Below are 22539 nucleotides of genomic sequence, written 5' to 3'. Positions count from 1 at the left end.
GAGGGATAAAAATAAAGACAGCCAATTCCGCTGAAAAATTAATCCATAACTTTAATAAAAAGTTTTAATCTTCATAATGAAAAAAACTGAAATTATAAGCAGAAGAATCAAACTGAAACAGCTGCCTGAAGTACTTTCTACCAAAAACTGCTTCTGAAGAAGAGAAAACATCAAAATGGTAGAATTTAGTAAAAGTATGCAAAGAAGACCAAGTCGCTGCTTCGCAAATCTGATCATCAGAAGCTTCATTCTTAAAAGCCCAGGAAGTAGAAACTGACCTAGTAGAATGAGCCGTAATCCGCTGAGGCGGGGATTTACCCAACTCCAAATAAGCATGACGAATCAAAAGCTTTAACCAAGATGCCAAAGAAATGGCAGAAGCCTTCTGACCTTTCCTAGCACCAGAAAAGATAACAAATAGACTAGAAGTCTTTCTGAAATCTTTAGTAGCTTCAACATAATATTTCAAAGCTCTTACCACATCCAAAGAATGTAAAGATCTCTCCAGAGAATTCTTAGGATTAGGACACAAGGAAGGGACAACAATTTCTCTACTAATGTCGTTGGAATTCACAACTTTAGGTAAAAATTTAAATGAAGTCCGCAAAACCGCCTTATCCTGATGAAAAATCAGAAAAGGAGATTCACAAGAAAGAGCAGATAATTCAGAAACTCTTCTAGCTGAAGAGATTGCCAAAAGGAACAATACTTTCCAGGAAAGTAACTTAATGTCCAAAGAATGCATAGGCTCAAACGGAGGAGCCTGTAAAGCCCTCAAAACCAAATTAAGATTCCAAGGAGAAATTGGCTTAATGACAGGCTTGATATGAACCAAAGCCTGAACAAAACAATGAATATCAGGAAGATTAGCAATCTTTCTGTGAAATAGAACAGAAAGAGCAGAGATTTGTCCTTTCAAGGAACTTGCAGACAAACCCTTATCCAAACCATCCTGAAGAAACTGTAAAATCCTAGGAATTCTAAAAGAATGCCAAGAGAATTTATGAGAAAAACACCACCACCAGCAGTACAAATGAACGCTCCATTATGATCTTGGAAATCACTCTTGGAAGAAGAACTAGAGGCGGAAAGAGATAAGCAGGTTGATAATTCCAAGGAAGCGACAACGCATCCACTGCTTCCGCCTGAGGATCCCTGGACCTGGACAGGTACCTGGGAAGTGTCCTGTTTAGATGAGAAGCCATCAGATCTATTTCTGGAAGCCCCCACATCTGAACAATCTGAAGAAACACATCTGGGTGAAGAGACCATTCTCCCGGATGTAAGGTCTGGCGACTGAGATAATCCGCTTCCCAATTGTCTATACCTGGGATATGGACCGCAGAGATTAGACAGGAACTGGATTCCGCCCATGCAAGTATCCGAGATACTTCTTTCATAGCTAGAGGACTGTGAGTCCCACCTTGATGATTGACATACGCCACGGTTGTGACATTGTCTGTCTGAAAACAAATAAACGATTCTTTCTTCAGAAGAGGCCAAAACTGAAGAGCTCTGAGAATCGCACGGAGTTCCAAAATATTGATTGGTAATCTCGCCTCTTGAGATTTCCAAACCCCCTGCGCTGTCAGAGATCCCCAGACAGCTCCCCAACCTGAAAGACTCGCATCTGTTGTGATCAAAGTCCAGGTTGGACGAACAAAAGAGGCCCCCTGAACTAAACGATGGTGATCTAACCACCAAGTCAGAGAAAGACGAATATTGGGATTTAAGGATATTGATTGTGATATCCTTGTATAATCCCTGCACCATTGGCTCAGCATCCAAAGCTGAAGCGGTCTCATGTGAAAACGAGCAAAGGGGATCGCGTCCGATGCTGCAGTCATGAGGCCTAAAACCTCCATGCACATAGCTACTGAAGGGAATGATTGAAACTGAAGGTTCCGACAAGCTGAAACCAATTTCAGACGTCTTTTGTCTGAGGAATCAAGGAACTTTTTGGTAAATTGATCCTCCAACCATGTTCTTGAAGAAACAACACTAGTTGATTCATGTGAGATTCTGCAGAATGTAAAGACTGAGCAAGTACCAAGATATTGTCCAAATAAGGAAACACCACAATACCCTGCTCTCTGATTAGAGAGAGTAGGGCACCGAGAACCTTCGAAAAGATCCTTGGAGCTGTTGCTAGGCCAAAAGGAAGAGCAACAAATTGGTAATGCTTGTCTAGAAAAGAGAATCTCAGGAACTGATAATGATCTGGATTAATCGGAATATGAAGATATGCATCCTGTAAATCTATTGTGGACATATAATGCCCTTGCTGAACAAAAGGCAGAATAGTCCTTATAGTCACCATTTTGAATGCTGGTATTCTTACATAACTATTCAAAATCTTTAGATCCAGAACTGGTCTGAAAGAATCCTCTTTCTTTGGAACAATGAACAGATTTAAATAAAACCCCAGACCCCGTTCCGGAAAGGGAACTGGCACAATTACCCCGGATAACTCCAGGTCTGAAACACACTTCAGGAAAGCCTGAGCCTTCACTGGGTTCACTGGAATGCGTGAGAGAAAGAAACTTCTCACAGGCGGTCTTACCTTGAAACCTATTCTGTACCCTTGAGAAACAATGTTCTGGATCCAATGATTTTGGATTGAATTGATCCAAACATCTTTGAAAAACCTTAATCTGCCCCCTACCAGCTGAGCTGGAATGAGGGCCGCACCTTCATGCAGACTTAGGGGCTGACTTTGGTTTCTTAAATGGCTTGGATTTATTCCAATTTGAGGAAGGCTTCCAATTGGAAACAGATTCCTTGGGGGAAGGATTAGGTTTTTGTTCTTTATTTTGACGAAAGGAACGAAAACGGATAGAAGCCTTAGATTTCCCTTTAGGTTTTTTATCCTGAGGCAAAAAAACTCCCTTCCCCCCCAGTAACAGTTGAAATAATAGAATCCAACTGAGAACCAAATAAATTATTACCTTGGAAAGAAAGAGATAGCAATCTAGACTTAGATGTCATATCAGCATTCCAAGATTTAAGCCACAAAGCTCTTCTAGCTAAAATAGCTAAAGACATGGATCTAACATCAATTTTGATAATATCAAAAATGGCATCACAAATAAAATGATTAGCATGTTGCAGTAAGCGAACAATGCTATATACGTCAGAATCCAATTCTTGTTGCGCTAAATTCTCCAACCAAAACGTTGATGCAGCTGCAACATCAGCCAAAGAAATTGCAGGCCTGAGAAGATGACCTGAATATAAATAGGCTTTCCTTAGATAAGATTCAAGTTTCCTATCTAAAGGATCTTTAAAAGAAGTACTATCTTCCATAGGAATAGTGGTACGTTTAGCAAGAGTAGAAATAGCCCCATCAACTTTAGGTATCTTTTCCCAAAACTCTATTGAAATTGCTGGTAAAGGATACAATTTTTTAAACCTTGAAGAAGGAATAAAAGAAGTACCCGGCTTATTCCATTCCTAAGAAATCATATCAGAAATAGCATCAGGAATAGGAAAAACCTCTGGAGTAACCACAGGAGGTTTAAAAACATAATTTAAACGTTTACTAGTTTCAATTTCAAGAGGACTAGTTTCCTCAATATCCAAAGTAATTAACACTTCTTTTAACAAAGAATGAATATACTCCAGTTAAAATAAATAAGTAGATTTGTCAGTGTCAATATCTGAGGAAGGATCTTCTGAATCAGATATATCCTCATCAGAGGATAATTCATTATGCTGTCGGTCATTTAAAATTTCATCAACCTTATGAGAAGTTTTAAAAGACCTTTTACGTTTATTAGAAGGCGGAAAAGCAGACAGAGCCTTCTGAATAGAATCAGTAACAAATTCTTTAAAATTCATAGCTATATCATGTACATTAGAAGTTGAAGAAACTGCAACCAGCAATGTACTATTACTGATGGACACATTATCTGCATGTAAAAGTTTATCATGACAACTATTACAAATGACATTCGGAGATATAATCTCCACAAGTTTACAACAAATGCACTTAGCTTTGGTATATCAGGCAGCAAAGTTCCAACAGATACTTCTGAGACAGGATCAGATTGAGACATCTTGCAAAATGTAAAAGAAAAAACAACATATAAAGCAAAATTATCAATTTCCTTATATGACAGTTTCAGGAATGGGAAAAAATGCAAATAGCATAGCCCTCTGACATAGAAAAAGGCAAATAGCAATGGGGTGAAAAAATAATGAAAAAATTTGGCGCCAAGTATGACGCACAACGTAACTGAAATTTTTTTGGCGCCAACAACGTCCGGACACTCGCGTCACTAACGACGCAACCTTGTGTAAGGAAATAGGCGTGAACTATGACGCTGGAAATGACGAACTTGCGTCAACGGAGGTACTTTCGCGCCAAAAAATTCTGGCGCCAAGAATGACGCAATAAAGTCATTTGGCGCACCCGTGGGCCTAATTCTGCCCACAATTTGCAAAGAAAAATTAAGTCACTTTTAAACCCCAGGTAAGAAAAATATTTCTTAATATGTTTATTTTCCCCAAATATGAAACTGACAGTCTGCAAAAAGGAAATACATGAACCTGACTCATGGCAAATATAAGTACAATACATATATTTAGAACTTTATATTAAAGCATAAAGTGCCAAACCATAGCTGAGGTGTCTTAAATGGACAGTCTACACCAGAATGTTTATTGTTTTAAAAGATAGATAATCCCTTTATTGCCTATTCCCCAGTTTTGCATAACCAACAAAGTTATATTAATATACTTATAACCTCTGTGATTATCTTGTATCTAAGCCTCTGCAAACTGCCCCTTTATTTCAGTTCTTTTGATAGACTTGCAGTTTAACCAATCAGTGCCTGCTCCCAGATTACTTCACGTGCACGAGCACAGTGTTATCTATATGAAATACGTGAACTAACACCATCTAGTGGTGAAAAAGTGTTAAAATGCATTCTGAAAAGAGGTGGTCTTCAAGGTCTAAGAAATTAGCATATGAACCTCCCAGGTTAAGCTTTCAACTAAGAATACCAAGAGAACAAAGCAAAATTGGTGATAAAAGTAAATTGGAAAATTTTTTAAATTACATGCTCTATCTGAATCATAAAAGTTTATTTTGGCCTAGACTGTCCCTTTAAGTAACATACTTACCGAAAGACACCCATCCACATATAGCAGATAGCCAAATCAGTACTGAAACAGTTATCCATAGAGGTAATGGTATATGAGAGTATATCGTCGATCTGAAAATGGAGGTAGGAGATGGGAGATGAATCTCTACGACCGATAACAGAGAACCTATGAAATAGATCTCCCGTGAGGAAAACCATTGCATTCAATAGGTGATACTCCCTTCACCTCCTTCTGACATTCGCTGTACTCTGAGAGGAATCGGGCTTCAAAATGCTGAGAAGCGCATGTCAACGTAGAAATCTTAGCACAAACTTACTTCACCACCTCCATAGGAGGCAAAGTTTGTAAAACTGAATTGTGGGTGTGGTGAGGGGTGAATTTATAGGCATTTTGAGGTTTGGGAAACTTTGCCCCTCCTGGTAGGATTGTATATCCCATACGTCACTAGCTCATGGACTCTTGCCAATTACATGAAAGAAATAATAAACAAAATGATCAAAAATAAAAACTACCAATAGCCCTTAAAATGGCCTTTTGTAGGGCATTGCCCTATGTTAAACAGCTCTTTTACCTTAAAAAATGACTAAGTCCCCTCTAAAAGTAAACACCCAAAATAAAAAAAACCTAACTCTAAAAAATCCTAAGCTACCCATTGCCCCTTAAGGGGCATTTGTATGGGCATTGCCCTTAAAAGGGCATTCAGCCCTTTTACAAGTGCCCACCACTTATCTAAAACCCCCCCACCAAAACACTAACCCCATAAAATCTACTCACGGTTCCTGAAGTCTGGACATCCATCTTCATCCAGGCAGTGAGAAGTTTTCATCCAGGCTGTGACACCTTCATCCATCTCGGGAATGTCTTCTATCTTCATTCCGGCGGCGTGGAGTGGAGCTATCCTGGAGGGCGATGACATCCTGCGCAGAGCATCCTCTTTATATGGTCACTGCCGTACATTGAAGTTGAATGCAAGGTACCCGTTTCAAAAAGGCGTTCCTTGTATTCCTATTGATTTGAACATCCAATAGGATTTCAGAAGCTCTCATCCTATTGGCTGATTTGAACAGCCAATAGGATTTCAGAAGCTCTCATCCTATTGACTGATTTGAATTTGAAGAATCAAATCAGCCAATAGTAATGCAAGGTACGCCATTTTGAAATGGGTACCTTGCATTCAACTTCAGTGTACGGCGGTGACCATATGAAGAGGACGCTCTGCGCAGGATGTCATCTGCCTCCAGGATAGGTCCGTCCACAGGGATGAAGATAGAAGACGTCCCCGAGATGGATGAAAGTTTCACCGCCTGGATGAAGATGAATGTCCGGGCTTCAGGAACCGTGAGTAGATTTTATGGGGTTAGTGTTAGTTTTTGTTTTTTTATTTGTTTGGGTGGGTTTTTTAGATAAGGGGTGAGCACTTGTAAAAGAACTGAATGCCCTTTTAAAGGGCAGTAAAAGAGCTAAATGCCCTTTTAAGGGCAATGCCCATACAAATGCCCCTTTAGGGGCAATGTGTAGCTTGGTATTTTTTAGAGTTATTTTTATTTTGGGGGTTGGTTGGTTGGGTGGGCTTTACTTTTAGGGGGGGACATATTTTTTTAAGGTAAAAGAGCTGTTTAATTTAGGGCAATGCCTTACAAAAGGCCCTTTTAAGGGATATTGGTAGTTTATTGTAGGTTAGGGGGTGTTTTTATTTTGGGGGGCTTTTTTATTTTTATAGGGCTATTAGATTAGGTGTAATTGTTTTTATTTTTGATAATTTTGTTTATATTTTTGTAATCTTACGGCTAGATTACGAGTTTTGCGGTATGATTGAAAAAGCAGCGTTATGGCTCTTTTTCACTACCGCAGGTATTACGAGTCTTTCAGGTTTAGCAACGTAACTACCGCAACTTTCAAAAAGTCCTTTCTCAATGGGACTTCCTTTGCGCCGGTATTACGAGTTTGCCTGGGAGGCCAAAAAGTGAGCGGTCAAGATTCATACCGTAAAACTGAAAGTCAGTAGTTATGGGTTTTATGCTACACCGCCGTACCATAAAACTCATAACTAAAGTGCTAAAAAGTACACAAACACCCATAAACGACCTATTAACCCCTAAACCGAGACCCTCCCACATCGCAAACACATTATAGTTATTAACCCCTAATCTGCTGCTCCAATGTCACCACCACCTACATTACAGTTATTAACCCCTAATCTGCCGTCCCCAATGTCGCCGCCACCTACATTACAGTTATTAACCCCTAATCTGCCACCCCAATGTCGCCGCCACTATACTAAAGGTATTAACCCCTAAACCTAACCATAAGTGTAACCCTAACCCCCACTAACTTTAATGTAATTAAAATAAATCTAAATAAAACCTGCTATTAATAACGAAATAATTCCTATTTAAAACAAAATACTTACCTGTAAAATAAAACCTAAGCTAGCTACGCTATAACTAATAGTTACATTGTAGCTAGCTTAGGTTTTATTTTTATTTCTCAGGCAAGTGTGTATTTATTTTAACTAGGTAGAATAGTTACTAAATAGTCATTAACTATTTACTAACTACCTAGCTAAAATAAATACAAATTTACCTGTAAAATAAAACCTAACCTGTCTTACACTAACACCTAATCTTACACTACAATTAAATACATTACATTAATTAAATAAAATTAACTAAATTACAAAAACAAACAAACAAACACTAAATTACACAAAATAAAAAATAAATTATCAAATAAAGAAATCGGCTCTTTAACCTTTAAAAAAATAAATAAAAACAACCCCCCAATAGTAAAACCCACCACTAACACAACCAAACCCCCCAAATAAAATCCTAACTAAAAAAATCTAAGCTCCCCATTGCCCTGAAAAGGGCATTTGGATGGGCATTGCCCTTAAAAGGGCATTTAGCTCTTTTTCCACCCAAACCCTAATCTAAAAAGTAAAACCCACCCAATAAACCCTTAAAAAAAAAACTAACACTAACCCCCGAAGATCCACTTACAGTTTTTGAAGAACCGACATCCATCCTCAACGAAGCGGCAGAAGTCATCGAGGCCGGCAGAAGTCTTCATTCAAGCGGCCTGAAGTCTTCATCCAAGCCTGCAGAAGTCTTCATCCATCTTCAAGACATCCGGCGCGGAGCATTCTCTTCAATCAACGTCTTCTTGAACAATGAATTCTCCTTTAAATGACGTCATCCAAGATGGCTTCCCTTGAATTCCGTTTGGCTGATCGAATTCTATCAGAATTAAAGGTGAAAAAATCCTATTGGCTATTGAAATCAGCCAATACGATTGAGCTTCAATCCTATTGGCTGATCCAATCAGCCAATAGGATTGAGCTCGCATTCTATTGGCTACTCCAATCAGTTTAAATATTTGATAATTTCTTTTTTATTTTGTGTAATTTAGTGTTTGTTTTTTTGTAATTTAGTTAATTGTATTTAATTAATGCAATTTATTTAATTGTAGTGTAAGGTTAGGTGTTAGTGTAAGACAGGTTAGGTTTTATTTTATAGGTAAATTTGTATTTATTTTAGCTAGGTAGTTAGTAAATAGTTAATAACTATTTAGTAACTATTCTACCTAGTTAAAATAAATACAAACTTAGCTGTGAAATAAAAATAAAACTATTAGTTATATTGTAGCTAGTTAAGGGTTTATTTTACAGGTAAGTATTTAGTTTTAAATAAGAATTATTTAGTTATTAATAGGTTTTATTTAGATTTATTTTAATTACATTAAAGTTAGTGGGTGCTAGGGTTAGGGCTAGGGTTAGGTTTAGGGGTTAATACCTTTAGTATAGTGGTGGCGACGTTGGGTGCGGCAGATTAGGGTTAATAAGTGTAGGTAGGTGGCGGCGACATTGGTGGCAGCAGATTAGGGGTTAATAAGTGTAATGTAGGTGGCGGCGACATTGGGGGTGGCAGATTAGGGGTTAATAACTATAATGTAGGTGGCGGCGGTGTCAGGGCAGCAGATTAGGGGTAAATAACTAATGTAGGTGGCGGCGATGTCGGGGGCGGCAGATTAGGGGTTAATAAGTGTATGTAGGTGGCAGCGACATTGGGGGCGGCAGATTAGGGGTTAATAAGTGTAATGTAGGTGGTGGGGCAGCAGATTAGGGGTTAATAAGTGTAATGTAGCTGGTGGCGGCGGCAGATTAGGGGTTAATAAGTATAATGTAGGTGGCGGCAATGTCGGGGTCAGCAAATTACGGGTGTTTAGACTCAGGGTTTATGTTAGGGTGTTAGGTGTAAACATAACTTTTCTTTCTCCATAGGAATCAATGGGGCTGCGTTACGGAGCTTTACACTCCTTTATTGCAGGTGTTAGGCTTTTTTTTAGCCGGCTCTCCCCATTGATGTCTATGGGAAAATCATGCACGAGCACGTAAAACCAGCTCACCGCAGCGCTGGTATTGGAGTGCGGTATGGAGCTCAATTTTGCTTTACGCTGCAATATTGCCTGCTAACGACGGGTTTTTGTAAACCTGTAATACCAGCGCTGTAGTGAGGTGAGCGGTGACAATAACTTGCAAGTTAGCACAGCGCCGCTCATAACGCAAAACTCGTAATCTAGCTGTTTTTTATTTTTCGTAATTTAGGCCTAGATTTAGAGTTCGGCGGTAAAAGGGCTGTTAACGCTCCGCGGGTTTTTTTCTGGCCGCACCATAAATTTAACTCTGGTATCGAGAGTTCAAACAAATGCTGCGTTAGGCTCCAAAAAAGGAGCGTAGAGCATTTTTACCGCAAATGCAACTCTCGATACCAGAGCTGCTTACGGACGTGGCCGGCATCAAAAACGTGCTCGTGCACGATTCTCCCATAGGAAACAATGGGGCTGTTTGAGCTGAAAAAAAACCTAACACCTGCAAAAAAGCAGCGTTCAGCTCCTAACGCAGCCCCATTGTTTCCTATGGGGAAACACTTCCTACGTCTGCACCTAACACTCTAACATGTACCCCGAGTCTAAACACCCCTATCCTTACACTTATTAACCCCTAATCTGCCGCCCACGCTATCGCTGACCCCTGCATTACACTTTTAACCCCTAATCTGCCGCTCCGTAAAACGCCGCCACCTACGTTATCCCTATGTACCCCTAATCTGCTACCCCTAACACTGCCGACCCCTATATTATATTTATTAACCCCTAATCTGCCCCCCACAACGTCGCCGACACCTACCTACACTTATTAACCCCTAATCTGCCGAGCGGACCTGAGCGCTACTATAATAAAGTTATTAACCCCTAATCCGCCTCACTAACCCTATCATAAATAGTATTAACCCCTAATCTGCCCTCCCTAACATCGCCGACACCTACCTTCAATTATTAACCCCTAAACTTCCGATCGGAGCTCACCGCTATTCTAATAAATGGATTAACCCCTAAAGCTAAGTCTAACCCTAACACTAACACCCCCCTAAGTTAAATATAATTTTTATCTAACGAAATAAATTAACTCTTATTAAATAACTTATTCCTATTTAAAGCTAAATACTTACCTGTAAAATAAATCCTAATATAGCTACAATATAAATTATAATTATATTATAGCTATTTTAGGATTAATATTTATTTTACAGGCAACTTTGTAATTATTTTAACCAGGTACAATAGCTATTAAATAGTTAAGAACTATTTAATAGTTACCTAGTTAAAATAATAACAAATTTACCTGTAAAATAAGTCCTAACCTAAGTTATAATTAAACCTAACACTACCCTATCAATAAAATAATTAAATAAACTACCTACAATTACCTACAATTAACCTAACACTAAACTATCAATAAATTAATTAAATACAATTCCTACAAATAAATACAATTAAATAAACTAGCTAAAGTACAAAAAATAAAAAAGAACTAAGTTACAGAAAATAAAAAAATATTTACAAACATAAAAATATTACAACAATTTTAAACTAATTACACCTACTCTAAGCCCCCTAATAAAATAACAAAGCCCCCCAAAATAAAAAATTCCCTACCCTATTCTAAATTAAAAAAGTTACAAGCTCTTTTACCTTACCAGCCCTGAACAGGGCCCTTTGCGGGGCATGCCCCAAGAATTTCAGCTCTTTTGCCTGTAAAAAAAACCATACAATACCCCCCCCAACATTACAACCCACCACCCACATACCCCTAATCTAACCCAAACCCCCCTTAAATAAACCTAACACTAAGCCCCTGAAGATCTTCCTACCTTGTCTTCACCATCCAGGTATCACCGATCCGTCCTGGCTCCAAGATCTTCATCCAACCCAAGCGGGGGTTGGCGATCCATAATCCGGTGCTCCAAAGTCTTCCTCCTATCCGGCAAGAAGAGGACATCCGGACCGGCAAACATCTTCTCCAAGCGGCATCTTCGATCTTCTTCCATCCGGTGCGGAGCGGGTCCATCTTGAAGCAGGCGACGCGGATCCATCCTCTTCTTCCGATGTCTCCCGACTAATGACGGTTCCTTTAAGGGACGTCATCCAAGATGGCGTCCCTCGAATTCCGATTGGCTGATAGGATTCTATCAGCCAATCGGAATTAAGGTAGGAATTTTCTGATTGGCTGATGGAATCAGCCAATCAGAATCAAGTTCAATCCGATTGGCCGATCCCATCAGCCAATCAGATTGAGCTTGCATTCTATTGGCTGATCGGAACAGCCAATAGAATGCGAGCTCAATCTGATTGGCTGATTGGATCAGCCAATCGGATTGAACTTGATTCTGATTGGCTGATTCCATCAGCCAATCAGAAAATTCCTACCTTAATTCCGATTGGCTGATAGAATCCTATCAGCCAATCGGAATTCGAGGGACGCCATCTTGGATGACGTCCCTTAAAGTAACCGTCATTAGTCGGGAGACATCGGAAGAAGAGGATGGATCCGCGTCGCCTGCTTCAAGATGGACCCGCTCCGCACCGGATGGAAGAAGATCGAAGATGCCGCTTGGAGAAGATGTTTGCCGGTCCGGATGTCCTCTTCTTGCCGGATAGGAGGAAGACTTTGGAGCACCGGATTATGGATCGCCAACCCCCGCTTGGGTTGGATGAAGATCTTGGAGCCAGGACGGATCGGTGATACCTGGATGGTGAAGACAAGGTAGGAAGATCTTCAGGGGCTTAGTGTTAGGTTTATTTAAGGGGGGTTTGGGTTAGATTAGGGGTATGTGGGTGGTGGGTTGTAATGTTGGGGGGGGGGTATTGTATGTTTTTTTTTACAGGCAAAAGAGCTGAAATTCTTGGGGCATGCCCCGCAAAGGGCCCTGTTCAGGGCTGGTAAGGTAAAAGAGCTTGTAACTTTTTTAATTTAGAATAGGGTAGGGAATTTTTTATTTTGGGGGGCTTTGTTATTTTATTAGGGGGCTTAGAGTAGGTGTAATTAGTTTAAAATTGTTGTAATATTTTTATTATGTTTGTAAATATTTTTTTATTTTCTGTAACTTAGTTCTTTTTTATACTTTAGCTAGTTTATTTAATTGTATTTATTTGTAGCAATTGTGTTTAATTAATTTATTGATAGTGTAGTGTTAGGTTAATTGTAGGTAATTGTAGGTAGTTTATTTAATTATTTTATTGATAGGGTAGTGTTAGGTTTAATTATAACTTAGGTTAGGACTTATTTTACAGGTAAATTTGTTATTATTTTAACTAGGTAACTATTAAATAGTTCTTAACTATTTAATAGCTATTGTACCTGGTTAAAATAATTACAAAGTTGCCTGTAAAATAAATATTAATCCTAAAATAGCTATAATATAATTATAATTTATATTGTAGCTATATTAGGATTTATTTTACAGGTAAGTATTTAGCTTTAAATAGGAATAAGTTATTTAATAAGAGTTAATTTATTTCGTTAGATAAAAATTATATTTAACTTAGGGGGGTGTTAGTGTTAGGGTTAGACTTAGCTTTAGGGGTTAATCCATTTATTAGAATAGCGGTGAGCTCCGATCGGAAGTTTAGGGGTTAATAATTGAAGGTAGGTGTCGGCGATGTTAGGGAGGGCAGATTAGGGGTTAATACTATTTATGATAGGGTTAGTGAGGCGGATTAGGGGTTAATAACTTTATTATAGTAGCGCTCAGGTCCGCTCGGCAGATTAGGGGTTAATAAGTGTAGGCAGGTGTCGGCGACGTTGAGGGGGGCAGATTAGGGGTTAATAAATATAATATAGGGGTCGGCGATGTTAGGGGCAGCAGATTAGGGGTACATAGGGATAACGTAGGTGGCGGCGATTTGCGGTCGGAAGATTAGGGGTTAATTATTGTAAGTAGCTGGCGGCGACGTTGTGGGGGGCAGGTTAGGGGTGAATAAATATAATACAGGGGTCGGCGGGGTTAGGGGCAGCAGATTAGGGGTACATAAATATAACGTAAGTGGCGGTCGGCAGATTAGGGGTTAAAAATTTTAATCGAGTGGCGGCGATGTGGGGGGACCTCGGTTTAGGGGTACATAGGTAGTTTATGGGTGTTAGTGTACTTTAGGGTACAGTAGTTAAGAGCTTTATAAACCGGCGTTAGCCAGAAAGCTCTTAACTCCTGCTATTTTCAGGCGGCTGGAATCTTGTCGTTAGAGCTCTAACGCTCACTGCAGAAACGACTCTAAATACCGGCGTTAGAAAGATCCCATTGAAAAGATAGGCTACGCAAATGGCGTAGGGGGATCTGCGGTATAGAAAAGTCGCGGCTGAAAAGTGAGCGTTAGACCCTTTAATCACTGACTCCAAATACCAGCGGGCGCCCAAAACCAGCGTTAGGAGCCTCTAACGCTGGTTTTGACGGCTACCGCCGAACTCTAAATCTAGGCCTTAGTGTTTAATATTTTTTGTAATTTTTTCGTAGTGTTAGGTTTTTTTAAATTTATAATTTAGATTTTTTAATTGGAAGTTTTTTTATTTTATTAGAATAGTTATGCTAGGTTATAGTTAGTTTTTTTTTCTATTTCACAGGCAAGTTTTTATTTATTTAAAGATAGTTATATTGTAATTTTAATTTAAAGTTAAGGGGGTGTTAGGTTTAGGGGTTAATAGTTTAATTAAGTATTTTGCGATGTGGGGGGCTGGAGGTTTAGGGGTTAATAGGTTTATTTAGGTGTCGGCGATGTCGGGGAACAGCGGATTAGGGGTTATTAGGTTTATTTAGGTGTCGGCAATGTCGGGGGCGGCGGATTAGGGTTTAATAGGTTTAATAGTCGCAATGTGGTTGGGCTGCAGATTAGGGGTTAATAAATTTTATATAGTGTTTGCAATGCGGGAGGGAGGCAGTTTAGGGGTTAATAGGTAGTTTATGGGTGTTTAATTTGTAACATTTTAGTTCTGAGTTTTGTGAAACATTTTTGTTACACAAAATCCATAACTACTGCTCTCGGATGGCGGTATGGATTGTGTCAGTATAGGCTGTAATGCAAGCATTTTAGGTGCTTTAGAAATTCAGCACTCAAATATCATTTTTTTGAGTGTGCAGAATGGAGGTTGCGTTACAGGCTAAAATGCTTGCATTAAAAGCTATACCGCAGAGACTCGTAATATGCGTTCCTGGCCATTCCAGCGTAATGGCCAATTTTTTAGAGTTAATAGCCGTACCGCAACACTTGTAATCTAGCCAAATGTAAATTATCAAGTTTAACCTTTTTCACCACTAAGCCATTTAATACCCTTGTGCTGAAGCAGTTTTCAGTCTTTTGCATTCATTGTATTTAGAATTCAGCCCTACATATATTATATCACAATCAAATAACAGGTGAGTTTTCATCTATGTGTTTTATTGGGCGGGAGTGCCCTTAAAGTGAGACACGTCACACACATACACTTACCCATGCCCTGTTTCACACAGACATGTCATACACATCCACTCACCTGTGCCCTACATCCCACAGACACATCACACACGTACACTCACCTGGGCCCTACATCCCACAGACACATCACACACATACACTCACCTGTGCCCTGTTTCCCACAGCCACCTCACACACGTACACTCACCTGTGTCCTGCATACTTTACATGTCACACATGTACACTCACCTGTGTCTTCCGTCCCTTACATGTCACACATGTACACTCACCTGTGTCCTGCATCCCTTACATGTCACACATGTACACTCACCTGTGACCTATGTCCCTTACATGCCACACACATACATACATTTGTGCCCTGCATACTTTACATGTCACACATGTACACTTACCTGTGCCGTATCCCTCAGACACGTCCCTCACATACAGGGAGTGCAGAATTATTAGGCAAATGAGTATTTTGACCACATCATCCTCTTTATGCATGTTGTCTTACTCCAAGCTGTATAGGCTCGAAAGCCTACTACCAATTAAGCATATTAGGTGATGTGCATCTCTGTAATGAGAAGGGGTGTGGTCTAATGACATCAACACCCTATATCAGGTGTGCATAATTATTAGGCAACTTCCTTTCCTTTGGCAAAATGGGTCAAAAGAAGGACTTGACAGGCTCAGAAAAGTCAAAAATAGTGAGATATCTTGTAGAGGGATGCAGCACTCTTGAAATTGCAAAGCTTCTGAATCGAACAATCAAGCGTTTCATTCAAAATAGTCAACAGGGTCGCAAGAAGCGTGTGGAAAAACCAAGGCGCAAAATAACTGCCCATGAACTGAGAAAAGTCAAGCGTGCAGCTGCCAAGATGCCACTTGCCACCAGTTTGGCCATATTTCAGAGCTGCAACATCACTGGAGTGCCCAAAAGCACAAGGTGTGCAATACTCAGAGACATGGCCAAGGTAAGAAAGGCTGAAAGACGACCACCACTGAACAAGACACACAAGCTGAAACGTCAAGACTGGGCCAAGAAATATCTCAAGACTGATTTTTCTAAGGTTTTATGGACTGATGAAATGAGAGTGAGTCTTGATGGGCCAGATGGATGGGCCTGTGGCTGGATTGGTAAAGGGCAGAGAGCTCCAGTCCGACTCAGACGCCAGCAAGGTGGAGGTGGAGTACTGGTTTGGGCTGGTATCATCAAAGATGAGCTTGTGGGGCCTTTTCGGGTTGAGGATGGAGTCAAGCTCAATTCCCAGTCCTACTGCCAGTTTCTGGAAGACACCTTCTTCAAGCAGTGGTACAGGAAGAAGTCTGCATCCTTCAAGAAAAACATGATTTTCATGCAGGACAATGCTCCATCACACGCGTCCAAGTACTCCACAGCGTGGCTGGCAAGAAAGGATATAAAAGAAGAAAATCTAATGACATGGCCTCCTTGTTCACCTGATCTGAACCCCATTGAGAACCTGTGGTCCATCATCAAATGTGAGATTTACAAGGAGGGAAAACAGTACACCTCTCTGAACAGTGTCTGGGAGGCTGTGGTTGCTGCTGCACGCAATGTTGATGGTGAACAGATCAAAACACTGACAGAATCCATGGATGGCAGGCTTTTGAGTGTCCTTGCAAAGAAAGGTGGCTATATTGGTCACTGATTTGTTTTTGTTTTGTTTTTGAATGTCAGAAATGTATATTTGTGAATGTTGAGATGTTATATTGGTTTCACTGGTAAAAATAAATAATTGAAATGGGTATATATTTGTTTTTTGTTAAGTTGCCTAATAATTATGCACAGTAATAGTCACCTGCACACACAGATATCCCCCTAAAATAGCTAAAACTAAAAACAAACTAAAAACTACTTCCAAAAATATTCAGCTTTGATATTAATGAGTTTTTTGGGTTCATTGAGAACATGGTTGTTGTTCAATAATAAAATTAATCCTCAAAAATACAACTTGCCTAATAATTCTGCACTCCCTGTACACTCACCTGTGCCTACATTGTCACATATTTCCTGCTCTGCAGCTTCTGTTATATTTCTTAGCCACTGATTTTCTGTTTGTTCCATGTTATATGAAATCTTAGCATCATTTTCAACTGAAATAAAAATAATGAAAGAATCACTATTTTAAGTGTCAATTGTCTCTTTTAAAAAACTTAAGATTAAAATGAAATGTAAAAAATTGTATAATTTAACTAAACCGGAGTGTAGATCACTAGCAGTCACATCTGGAAGAAATTCTATGTAGTGACAGCATATCTGTAAGCATAACATGTGCCATGTAATAAAGCAAGTTAGCTGGGATTCAGTGACTTTACTAGCTGCAAATACACCCAAAAAAAAAAACAAAAACATAATTTATGTAAGAACTTACCTGATAAATTCATTTCTTTCATATTAGCAAGAGTCCATGAGCTAGTGACGTATGGGATATACATTCCTACCAGGAGGGGCAAAGTTTCCCAAACCTCAAAATGCCTATAAATACACCCCTCACCACACCCACAATTCAGTTTAACGAATAGCCAAGAAGTGGGGTGATAAAAAAGTGCGAAAGCATATAAAATAAGGAATTGGAATAATTGTGCTTTATACAAAATCATAACCACCACAAAAAAAGGGCGGGCCTCATGGACTCTTGCTAATATGAAAGAAATGAATTTATCAGGTAAGTTCTTACATAAATTATGTTTTCTTTCATGTAATTAGCAAGAGTCCATGAGCTAGTGACGCATGGGATAATGATTACCCAAGATGTGGATCTTTCCACACAAGAGTCACTAGGGAGGGAGGGATAAAATAAAGACAGCCAATTCCTGCTGAAAATAATCCACACCCAAAATAAAGTTTAACGAAAAACATAAGCAGAAGATTCAAACTGAAACCGCTGCCTGAAGTACTTTTCTACCAAAAACTGCTTCAGAAGAAGAAAATACATCAAAATGGTAGAATTTAGTAAAAGTATGCAAAGAGGACCAAGTTGCTGCTTTGCAAATCTGATCAACCGAAGCTTCATTCCTAAACGCCCAGGAAGTAGAAACTGACCTAGTAGAATGAGCTGTAATTCTCTGAGGCGGAGTTTTACCCGACTCAACATAGGCAAGATGAATTAAAGATTTCAACCAAGATGCCAAAGAAATGGCAGAAGCTTTCTGGCCTTTTCTAGAACCGGAAAAGATAACAAATAGACTAGAAGTCTTTCGGAAAGATTTAGTAGCTTCAACATAATATTTCAAAGCTCTAACAACATCCAAAGAATGCAACGATTTCTCCTTAGAATTCTTAGGATTAGGACATAATGAAGGAACCACAATTTCTCTACTAATGTTGTTGGAATTCCCAACTTTAGGTAAAAATTCAAAAGAAGTTCGCAACACCGCCTTATCCTGATGAAAAATCAGAAAAGGAGACTCACAAGAAAGAGCAGATAATTCAGAAACTCTTCTGGCAGAAGAGATGGCCAAAAGGAACAAAACTTTCCAAGAAAGTAATTTAATGTCCAATGAATGCATAGGTTCAAACGGAGGAGCTTGAAGAGCCCCCAGAACCAAATTCAAACTCCAAGGAGGAGAAATTGACTTAATGACAGGTTTTATACGAACCAAGGCTTGTACAAAACAATGAATATCAGGAAGAATAGCAATCTTTCTGTGAAAAAGAACAGAAAGAGCAGAGATTTGTCCTTTCAAGGAACTTGCGGACAAACCTTTATCTAAACCATCCTGAAGAAACTGTAAAATTCTCGGTATTCTAAAAGAATGCCAAGAAAAATGATGAGAAATACACCAAGAAATATAAGTCTTCCAGACTCTATAATATATCTCTCTAGATACAGATTTACGAGCCTGTAACATAGTATTAATCACAGAGTCAGAGAAACCTCTTTGACGAAGAATCAAGCGTTCAATCTCCATACCTTTAAATTTAAGGATTTCAGATCCTGATGGAAAAAAGGACCTTGTGACAGAAGGTCTGGTCTTAACGGAAGAGTCCACGGTTGGCAAGAGGCCATCCGGACAAGATCCACATACCAAAACCTGTGAGGCCATGCCGGAGCTACCAGCAGAACAAACGAGCATTCCTTCAGAATCTTGGAGATTACTCTTGGAAGAAGAACTAGAGGCGGAAAGATATAGGCAGGATGATACTTCCAAGGAAGTGATAATGCATCCACTGCTTCCGCCTGAGGATCCCGGGATCTGGACAGATACCTGGGAAGTTTCTTGTTTAGATGGGACGCCATCAAATCTATTTCTGGAAGTTCCCACATTTGAACAATCTGAAGAAATACCTCTGGGTGAAGAGACCATTCGCCCGGATGCAACGTTTGGCGACTGAGATAATCCGCTTCCCAATTGTCTACACCTGGGATATGAACCGCAGAGATTAGACAGGAGCTGGATTCCGCCCAAACCAAAATTCGAGATACTTCTTTCATAGCCAGAGGACTGTGAGTTCCTCCTTGATGATTGATGTATGCCACAGTTGTGACATTGTCTGTCTGAAAACAAATGAACGATTCTCTCTTCAGAAGAGGCCAAAACTGAAGAGCTCTGAAAATTGCACGGAGTTCCAAAATATTGATCGGTAATCTCACCTCCTGAGATTCCCAAACTCCTTGTGCCGTCAGAGATCCCCACACAGCTCCCCAACCTGTGAGACTTGCATCTGTTGAAATTACAGTCCAGGTCGGAAGCACAAAAGAAGCCCCCTGAATTAAACGATGGTGATCTGTCCACCACGTTAGAGAGTGTCGAACAATCGGTTTTAAAGATATTAATTGAGATATCTTTGTGTAATCCTTGCACCATTGATTCAGCATACAAAGCTGAAGAGGTCGCATGTGAAAACGAGCAAAGGGGATCGCGTCCGATGCAGCAGTCATAAGACCTAGAATTTCCATGCATAAGGCTACCGAAGGGAATGATTGTGACTGAAGGTTTCGACAAGCTGCAATCAGTTTTAGACGTCTCTTGTCTGTTAAAGACAGAGTCATGGACACTGAATCTATCTGGAAACCCAGAAAGGTTACCCTTGTCTGAGGAATCAATGAACTTTTTGGTAAATTGATCCTCCAACCATGATCTTGAAGAAACAACACAAGTCGATTCGTATGAAATTCTGCTAAATGTAAAGACTGAGCAAGTACCAAGATATCGTCCAAATAAGGAAATACCACAATACCCTGTTCTCTGATTACAGACAGAAGGGCACCGAGAACCTTTGTAAAAATTCTTGGAGCTGTAGCTAGGCCAAACGGCAGAGCCACAAACTGGTAATGCTTGTCCAGAAAAGAGAATCTCAGGAACTGATAATGATCTGGATGAATCGGAATATGCAGATATGCATCCTGTAAATCTATTGTGGACATATAATTCCCTTGCTGAACAAAAGGCAAGATAGTCCTTACAGTTACCATCTTGAACGTTGGTATCCTTACATAACGATTCAATATTTTTAGATCCAGAACTGGTCTGAAGGAATTCTCCTTCTTTGGTACAATGAAGAGATTTGAATAAAACCCCATCCCCTGTTCCTGAACTGGAACTGGCATAATTACTCCAGTCAACTCTAGATCTGAAACACAATTCAGAAATGCTTGAGCTTTTACTGGATTTACTGGGACACGGGAAAGAAAAAATCTCTTTGCAGGAGGTCTCATCTTGAAACCAATTCTGTACCCTTCTGAAACAATGTTCTGAATCCAAAGATTGTGAACAGAATTGATCCAAATTTCTTTGAAAAAACGTAACCTGCCCCCTACCAGCTGAGCTGGAATGAGGGCCGCACCTTCATGTGGACTTAGAAGCAGGCTTTGCCTTTCTGGCTGGCTTGGATTTATTCCAGATTGGAGATGGTTTCCAAACTGAAACTGCTCCTGAGGATGAAGGATCAGACTTTTGTTCTTTGTTGAAATGAAAGGAACGAAAACGATTATTAGCCCTGTTTTTACCTTTAGATTTTTTATCCTGTGGTAAAAAAGTTCCTTTCCCACCAGTAACAGTTGAAATAATAGAATCCAACTGAGAACCAAATAATTTGTTACCCTGGAAAGAAATGGAAAGTAGAGTTGATTTAGAAGCCATATCAGCATTCCAAGTCTTAAGCCATAAAGCTCTTCTAGCTAAAATAGCTAGAGACATAAACCTGACATCAACTCTGATAATATCAAAGATGGCATCACAGATAAAATTATTAGCATGCTGAAGAAGAATAATAATATCATGAGAATCATGATGTGTTACTTGTTGCGCTAAAGTTTCCAACCAAAAAGTTGAAGCTGCAGCAACATCAGCCAAAGATATAGCAGGTCTAAGAAGATTACCTGAACACAGATAAGCTTTTCTTAGAAAGGATTCAATTTTCCTATCTAAAGGATCCTTAAACGAAGTACCATCTGACGTAGGAATAGTAGTACGTTTAGCAAGGGTAGAAATAGCCCCATCAACTTTAGGGATTTTGTCCCAAAATTCTAATCTGTCAGACGGCACAGGATATAATTGCTTAAAACGTTTAGAAGGAGTAAATGAATTACCCAATTTATCCCATTCTTTGGAAATTACTGCAGAAATAGCATTAGGAACAGGAAAAACTTCTGGAATAACCACAGGAGATTTAAATACCTTATCCAAACGTTTAGAATTAGTATCAAGAGGACCAGAATCCTCTATTTCTAAAGCAATTAGAACTTCTTTAAGTAAAGAACAAATAAATTCCATTTTAAATAAATATGAAGATTTATCAGCATCAACCTCTGAGACAGAATCCTCTGAACCAGAAGAGTCATCAGAATCAGAATGATGATGTTCATTTAAAAATTCATCTGTAGGGAGAGAAGTTTTAAAAGATTTTTTACGTTTACTAGAAGGAGAAATAACAGACATAGCCTTCTTTATGGATTCAGAAACAAAATCTCTTATGTTATCAGGAACATTCTGCACCTTAGATGTTGAAGGAACTGCAACAGGCAATGGTACTTTACTAAAGGAAATATTATCTGCATTAATAAGTTTGTCATGACAATCAATACAAACAACAGCTGGAGGAATAGCTACCAAATGTTTACAGCAGATACACTTAGCTTTGGTAGATCCAGCACTAGACAGCGATTTTCCTGTAGTATCTTCTGACTCAGATGCAACGTGAGACATCTTGCAATATGTAAGAGAAAAAACAACATATAAAGCAAAATTGATCAAATTCCTTAAATGACAGTTTCAGGAATGGGAAAAAATGCCAAAGAACAAGCTTCTAGCAACCAGAAGCAATGAAAAATGAGACTTAAATAATGTGGAGACAAAAGCGACGCCCATATTTTTTAGCGCCAAATAAGACGCCCACATTATTTGGCGCCTAAATGCTTTTGGCGCCAAAAATGACGCCACATCCGGAACGCCGACATTTTTGGCGCAAAATAACGTCAAAAAATGATGCAACTTCCGGCGACACGTATGACGCCGGAAACGGAAAAGAATTTTTGCGCCAAAAAAGTCCGCGCCAAGAATGACGCAATAAAATGAAGCATTTTCAGCCCCCGCGAGCCTAACAGCCCACAGGGAAAAAGAGTCAAATTTTTGAAGGTAAGAAAAAAATTGATTAAATCAAATGCATTATCCCAAATATGAAAC

The 22539-nt window shown here is 39.4% G+C and overlaps 1 protein-coding gene across 1 annotated transcript in view; it reads right to left on the bottom strand.

The window, feature by feature from the left end:
- The window catches only part of LOC128657061 (oocyte zinc finger protein XlCOF7.1-like), a 151727-nt gene that overhangs the window by 36127 nt on the left and 93061 nt on the right, over positions 1–22539 (bottom strand). Inside the window, exon 9 of the mRNA XM_053711290.1 lies at positions 16900–17007. Coding sequence (XP_053567265.1) covers positions 16900–17007 — 108 coding nt within the window. The remainder of the gene's footprint in view (positions 1–16899; positions 17008–22539) is intronic.

Source organism: Bombina bombina, chromosome 4 (assembly GCF_027579735.1).
Source record: "Bombina bombina isolate aBomBom1 chromosome 4, aBomBom1.pri, whole genome shotgun sequence".
NCBI classification, from domain to species: domain Eukaryota; kingdom Metazoa; phylum Chordata; class Amphibia; order Anura; family Bombinatoridae; genus Bombina; species Bombina bombina.
The sequence above is the reverse complement of the archived record's forward strand: the minus strand, read 5'-3'. Positions and strand labels throughout refer to the sequence as shown.